The sequence below is a fragment of the Haliaeetus leucocephalus genome, unplaced genomic scaffold (genome assembly GCF_000737465.1).
Source record: "Haliaeetus leucocephalus isolate CR32 unplaced genomic scaffold, Haliaeetus_leucocephalus-4.0 Scaffold751, whole genome shotgun sequence".
Taxonomy (NCBI): domain Eukaryota; kingdom Metazoa; phylum Chordata; class Aves; order Accipitriformes; family Accipitridae; genus Haliaeetus; species Haliaeetus leucocephalus.
Genome location: NW_010973187.1, coordinates 5,607,526 through 5,615,176, shown reverse-complemented (window position 1 = coordinate 5,615,176; position 7,651 = coordinate 5,607,526). Strand labels below are relative to the sequence as shown.

Sequence of the window (7,651 nt, the reverse complement as noted above, 5' to 3'; positions counted from 1 at the left end):
TTCAGGTCTGAATAGCACCAGGTGTTTTTCTTTTTCTTTTAAAGATATTAACATTTAATAAAATGAGTGATGTGACAACCTTCTGAAAGTGACATGCACAAGTAGACAATTTGCTTTAAGTCTCCAACTAATAAGCTAAAAGTTTTAGACAATACTGAACAATTACTAATGTGTTTCATGGTACACAAGAAAACAGTGCTTCCACAGTATATCCTCAGTTCTCAAGTACAAAAATATCAGTTATGGATAGTCAATAGTTATCAAAATTTTTTATTGGTACAGAATGAAAGCAGCATTTACTTTATTGTTTTTTAAACCATACATCATAAAATTCCCTAGTACACATGTGGAGGAGTGAAATAGGCTCTGTACTATTTACCTGCTACTGATCCTAGGTCCAGATTTAAAATCTTTCCTGGCCAAATACAAACAATATCATTAATAGCAAAGGGAAGGCAGTTCCTCAGTGTGAAAGGTCAGCATTTAGAGTCTTACTAAAGCACTATTTTTGAAACAATACATCACTTAAATGTATAATTACATACACTACAAGTGGAAAACAAGTTTTTATTAACAAGAACTATTGAGACTGGGCATAAACATCTTAACCACAAACCCTGGAAATATTATGGGTGCTTTGATGTGGCCCTTTTTGGTGAGAGAATAAGAACAATGAAGTATGGCTTTTCAGTCTTCCTCTAAAAGAATGGTTTATAAAATTTTGTAGGCTTAAATTATTTTAAAGTACCCCTAACAATTTTCTGTAACATCATTTACTAATTAGAAGCGTTAATTACATCAGTATATTAAGCCATTGGCGGATAGTTGATCACCAGCATAACACAGGAGCCTTTTGCTTTTGCTGTTGTTTTTAAGTAAGGGAGGTACTTTTCTAGTGAGAGCCATCCTACAGTACTATCAAACATTTCAGAGGTTACTACATAGCTTCTCAAATAAAATCCTCAACAGTTTTGTTTTCCAGCAGATATCCAAATCAAGCATATGCAGAGAGCAAATACAATCAAGTGCAGACAGTTCAAAAGTATCTCTCAAACATATTGTTTTATAGTTACCCTCTGCAAAATAAAAGCCCCTCCTCACCTCAATGAGACAGGGCGAGAAGGGGAAACAGGTCTGCCATTCATGTAGGAGTTTGGCTAGCATAAAGTTTTATTAAAGTTGTTAACAAAAATAGTTAAACATTTTTACAATTTAACATCCAGTCTGACAAAAGGCAAATCAATGAAAAAAATACAAAAAAGTAAAAAAGTGCACTACCCAGTCCAGTATTTTGCTTTAAAGTCATGTCACTTACAGTATATGAAAAATAAACCCAGAAGTGTAATTACTTTAAAATACACCGCTTCCATATTTCAGTATTTTACACATATATTCTATAGTGGAAGAGGAGATCTCTTAAAAACTTTACTCTTAAAATATTGAGGTGCATATGCCAAGTGGGATAGACTTGGCAAGTTAAGTTGCAGTAGAGAATCCTTTCAAATTTGGCATTTCATTTACATACCTTACCGTGCCAGCAAGGTCTGTAGTACCTAAACCTTCTAGTAAGAACAGTCATTTTCTTCAATGCAGATTTACTAATACAGACAACTACAAGAAACAGTGAGGTCAGCAATTCTATGGGTTCTTAAGTAGATACGAGTCCTGATTTAGTCATCAAATGGTACAATGTCACAATAAACTTTAAGGCCATGTTTTATTTGCTGATTAATGGACAAAAGGCAATGGATTCCCCCCCCAAATATTTTCTTGAAAGTCTGTGCTCATAAAAATCATGAAAAGTTGGAAAGACTTAATTATTGAAACTTTAAATATATTTTACACAATCTTGTTTGTACAAAAATACAAGTTAAATATAAACATAAAGCAATCATGATAATTTTATGTAAATCCATTTTGTGATATTCTGTTATATATAAAAAAGTTTCTCAGCTCTGTCTCATTTGTGAAAAGATCAATACCAGATTGAATCACTACTGGCAAAGGGCCCTAAAAAGCACACTTTAGCATTAAATATGTTTTACAATGTAAGTACCATTTCCTGATTTCATCTTTTCTAAAGACTGGCAAAAGATAGGGCAGTATGTCCATAAACCAACAAATAATTTGGCTACAATGTCATAAAACACAAACACACAAATCTGTACAATAAACCCAGTAGCTATGCAGTACATACTTGTTACACACACACATACACAGACATGGAATGAAACTTAGTGAGACGCCATTTCTAGTTCACTGTTCTTCAGCCTGGCATTTTGTCTTACTTCATCAAATGAATATGACTTCGTTACCTTTCCATTCTTAAATACTGTATGAAGGAGATCCTGCAAGAAATACCACTGTTTTAGCAAGAGTGATTTGGCAAATGAACAAACAACATAGGTTACACAAACTCAAAAGCAAGCACCCAAATCAAGCCTGGTAAGACTAAAGCTTTAGACTGTCAAGATACTAAATTTTTACAGCTTCCTCTGACACCTTTCACTAATGGTTAGACAGAAGAAAGGATTTAGGCCATCCTGTGCACAGACAGAAGCTTTGTACTGAGTGGTCCTTATCTGTCCACATCTGGCCAAAGCCAAATACACACATGCTAAATATACCTTGCTAGAGCAGCTAGTAAGAAAGGTGACACTCAACCAATTAAATACAATTCAATTACAGACGTTTAAATGAAATCTTTATTTCCTCTAGAGGAACTGTGGGAAAAAAAAAATTAAAAAATTTTAAAAATCTTTCTTCACAGTACCCTTTGTACATATATTTTTTAAAGCAATGTATCACGAAGTGCTTGCAAAGAACACACAAAGAGCAATAAGCACAGCTTTGTACAGAAAAGTTAGCACAAAAGCAATGTTGACCGGTTGCTCTGCTTGACCTATTGCAAGGACCTATGGCTTTAGGGAAATGGACCCACAAAAGAGTACATTTCCCTGTCATTTTCCAGGAAGCCCCAGAATCTGTACCACACAAATAACCCTCTCTAATATCCCAGGACAGAAAATTTTTTAATTAATTATTTCACCTGTCAAAAACAAAGGAACTGTATATCACCTAATTTCAGAGCTGAAGTCTCGTGATTTGTTTTGAAGAGATTTCTCACCATTAGGTCCCTCCCTCTCTACATATATATACACATACCTGAATGTTCATCACAAACATATATACATGCAGATGTGTATATATAACTCGCAAAGTCTTTTTTCTTAGATCTTTGCATCCAGAGCACATTATCTACAGTGTACATACTTCAAGACAGAAAACAGACTGAGTTATCTCAGATCTCAGTTTTATGCTTACTGTTGCATAAAACAGTATGCCTAGTAGTAGCCCGCTGCCTAGTAGCACAGAAATGTGCTTCTGTATACCAGAAAACTCAAGAAACTTCCAGCTTTTAAAGGCTGAAGTGTAATTTGATAACTTATTTTCAGTTCTCTTAATTCAGGAAGAGACTCAACATGCAGTTAAACATTTAATTGCTTGCACACTGAGAACATAAGAAGTATTACACTGAAAGTCTGAGATTGGCATAAAGTTTGTGCTTATTTTACTGAAATAGCTTTTCATTTTACAATCGTAAGAATTAACAGGGAAACTGAATTCCTGTTTTATAGTTACCTCTTTGAAAATTGGGCAACTACTCCACGTACAGAGCATTAACACCTGAAGGAACTATTTAAAAATCTCAGTGGGGAAGTAGAAACAAATTTAGTTACATCTGTCCCTCTCCCACCTCCAACTTAGGTCACTACTCAAATTGTGCAATATAGCCCACACAAAACTACTTGGCTAGCATATATTCTGCAACACTGACACATTAGTTTTGGGAAAAAGCAGCAATGTTCTCTTGTTTCTGGAGACAAACAAAAGAGAAAGATCCCTAATTGTAAAGCCTGAGCATTCTACTGGCATTCTAACATTCTGCTGTTACCGAATTTGGCACTGGGGACAATTCTGAGGTAATAAGATGGGAGTTGAAAAACAAAAGTAAATCAAAAATAAATTCTGAAATTAAGTTATAACCTGCTTTTTCTTGGTCTATTTTTGCACCAAGAATGATGTAATACATTTTGGAATTCATACCTGTCCATACTCTTCAAGATCTCCCTTGCCTTCTTCAAGTGTCACATAATCTCCAGCAGGTGTCCTATGCAACGACAGCCGTCCTTTCTTTGACCTTTTGTTTGGATCAGCAACTGGATCCTTGAAGACATTTACCTAAAATGAAAAGAATATTTTTTAAAAAGGAATGGGCTTTGTGGGGCTTGTGTACCTAATGCAGATGGTGGAACAGGAAATGTCAAACAGGTTTTCAAGTGGGGAGGCCTGCACTGAAAACTTAATGTTAGAAGTTGTACCAAGACATACCCCGAGACCGTTGGTCACCACGTAACTACACTTGAAGGAACAGTTTAAGAGATCTCTGGTTAGTTTCTGCAACAAAGCTCCACCAGATCCAAAGGCAATATTCTCAATACTCCATTTATTCTTCTTCATTCCCTCCACAATCTAATAAGAAAAAGAAAATTATGATGGAGCATACTTTTAGGCCATGCTGTTTTTCCATAAAAATATTATTCTACTTAAACAAGATGCTTTTACAGACAATTAAACCAACTAACATTCAGTTTCCAGGAGATGTACATAACAATTCTGTCAATACTTGGCACATTGTTTGCATTTTTATTTGTGATTGTAGCATGGCATAATTATAGAAAGCTTTTGCTGTAAAACTATTATCATGCCAGCATATATACTTCCCAAACTAGGGCAGCACAGTAATGCAATGCCCAGACAATCAGAGCTCTAAAGAAAATAGAAGATTTCATGGGAATATTGTAGAGCCTTCCATTTTCTCAGAATTATGGGAAGACCTCAGAGCATAGCTTATATCCTGAAACAAAGCAGTCATCTTGCTCATCAACTCCAGAAAGTTATTACCCACTTTGACCAATGACTTCAACAGAGCAGTTCTCCTGAAAATCACATTGACTAGGATTAGGTTAGCAATTTCAAAGATGGGTAATGGAAACACATAAAGCTGTTCAAAAAGTTTGCTTTGCCACCTTCTCAGGCAAGTACAGATCAATGTGAACTGCACTGCTATCATCAGTCAAGTTAAAACTTACCATATCATTTCCCCCCACCCTCATTCTATCCAGACAAACATGACATCCTCTAGCCTGGAGTAATGCGTGCTAGTTTAGTCATGCTCATAAATGGCTGAGATTTGTTTCCCTGACCCGTTACCCTTATGACAGCCTGAAATGATAGTAATAGCCCCAATAAGAGAGTGTTTGAACTCCTACACCCTAATCATTTTACTAACAAAAGTGCGTGAGAAAACTTCAGAGTGGGTGAAATGGCAAAATCCCATCCATCCAGAGAAAAGGAAAGTGAGAAGCAGAATGTAAGGACATAATCTATGGGGAACAGTGCAGAGTTTAAAAAAATCAACATAATCGAAATCTGGCAATCTTTTGTGCAGTCTCAGCCCCCTGCATCAAAAAGAAATGCCAAAGTAACACTGAACAAGACTGTTTCAGGAGTTACTGTTGTCAAGCCATTTTTTTTAAGGGACAGCTAAGGCAAAATTAAAGTTTCATTCATTAGGGAAAAAAAAAGAAAAAGAAAAAGAGATAATTCCAACTTCAGACAGTGGCAAACGGGTAGCCAGTGTAAACAAAAGAGCATACTAGTATTTTTTTTTATCCATTTAGTCACATGCAGACTGTCTCTTCACAGATACTCTCAGTCGGAATGCCTGACAAGAGGCCAGCCAACAGGAGGGGTAGACTGCAGAGCCATAACTTTTTGAGGGCATGCTCTCAACACCTTCCCACTACATTTTTAGCAGAGACTTCCCCAGCAGAGATCTCATCAGTGAGTTTCCATCATTTTAATGGTACCAGCTTACTCAGCCTCATCCAAGAAGCCAAGCAAAAAGAATCTCAGGCCCTACCACCATGACTTTCACTTAAGGGAACCCTTTGGAAGCTTTGTATCCTGAACAAATACCCCCTCAATAGGTGACAATCCTGCAAGTTTTAGCAGTGGTCATCATATCCTTTCAGACAGTGACCATGCACAAAAGGAATCTGTATTTTCAAGTGATTAGGTTCTCCTGGAAGCAGTTAAAATGGGTACTCAGGGAGGATAAAAGATTAAAATTAATTAAATTCTCCCTTAAGCAACTCAGAAGTAACTGAAGACAAAGGAAGGGTAAGAAAAGGGATTTGGTATACCCTTTCCTTAAGCACAAGGCTTAATAGTACCATAAGAAACCAGACTTGACTGGGCCTGGATATGGACTCTGCTTATCTATGCTGTCTTTTGAAAAGGCAAGTATAGGTAAACTCCACCGAGACTCTAATCAAGTTCTGTCCAGGTGCTGACCAAGCCTGAGCTAAGGTATTCTACTCCTTTCCTTATCCAGTTTTATAGATCAGGTCTGACACTGAACTCCCTTGAACATGCCCACAAGATGTAGCACAGAATACCTGGTATGAACAACAACCTACCAAGGCACACGATGCTCAGACTTCACGTTCACTGATCCTTGTAGGTTAACAGATGCTAGTACAAGTATAGTATAGCTGGGCCATGGCCGCTTAACCTTCTTGCCTGGGTGAGAAGAAAGGTGAACCCTCTCTCAGCTGGTGTTCCTGCTCTCATTTACAGACAGTTTGCTCACGTTGTGCCACAGGCACAACTCCTCACTTACCTTGGGTGAAGAACTGGCTTCCACCTTTCCACTCTCTCCCAAGGAATTTCCTTACTCTGACTAATCTTCGGCTAGTGAGGGGTGGAAGGAAAGGGACATCGAGACTAAGCTGAAAGACAGCTCTGACTGTACCAGTGACGTACAGCAGAGGCCCATCCTTAGGCATGGGGAAGAGATGGCAAGCAGCAGCAGTAACAGGGAAGAAGAAAAGGGTGAGATCTGAAATGACTAAGCCTCCCCCCAAAGGAAAGCAATACAGAAGAATTTCTTTTCTCACACTTTCAAACCTACGCAGGGAGAACAGTTCAGGTGTCAAGGTTCTGACCAGCTTCCTCTGACCATTATGAGCATGATTAATGCATCAACTGTGACTCCAGATTAGAGGATTTTCTTTGAATAAAAATTTAAAAGACATCTGGAAATTGAATGTTCAAAGAAAATCCTTTGAAAGTGTAGTATATTGTGGAGTTAGCAGATTGGAATGATTTTAAAAAGTGAAAATGCTAGAAGAAAGTCAGAAAAGGTTCCTTACCTGTTCTACCAGCATCCCCTATTAAAACAAAGAATTTTAAAATCCAGTTTATATTCTGAGTTCTTTTCTATATTGTTGTTTCAGCTAGTTTGGATAGTTAAATAAGACTGATTGGTCATTACTCATTCTATATTTTCCTATGGTACCCATTACCTTCCATCTGATCCATAACAATAAATCATGCCAGGAATCTAAGACTGATATGGAGTAATTAGAATAATGACTTGCATAGGCTATGAGAGGGGGAAAAAAAGATGGTCACAATAATACATTTATATTTGTTCATGTAAGCTCCTTTTTGAAAAGGATGAATTATACTTCAGGGTTGGGGGGGGGGGGGGGGGTTTTTTTTTTTTTTTTTTTAGTATATT

General features: G+C 37.1%; 1 protein-coding gene across 1 annotated transcript in view; it reads right to left on the bottom strand.

Annotated features, from left to right (window-relative positions):
* Positions 1–254: 254 nt before the first annotated feature.
* Positions 255–7,651, bottom strand: part of NAMPT (nicotinamide phosphoribosyltransferase) — an 18,919-nt gene continuing 11,522 nt past the window's right edge. Inside the window, exons 9-11 of the mRNA XM_010581092.1 lie at positions 4,393–4,533; positions 4,108–4,242; positions 255–2,348 (exon numbers count right to left, since the gene is read on the bottom strand). Of these exons, the coding sequence (XP_010579394.1) occupies positions 2,235–2,348; positions 4,108–4,242; positions 4,393–4,533 (390 nt within the window). The 3' untranslated portion in view covers positions 255–2,234. The remainder of the gene's footprint in view (positions 2,349–4,107; positions 4,243–4,392; positions 4,534–7,651) is intronic.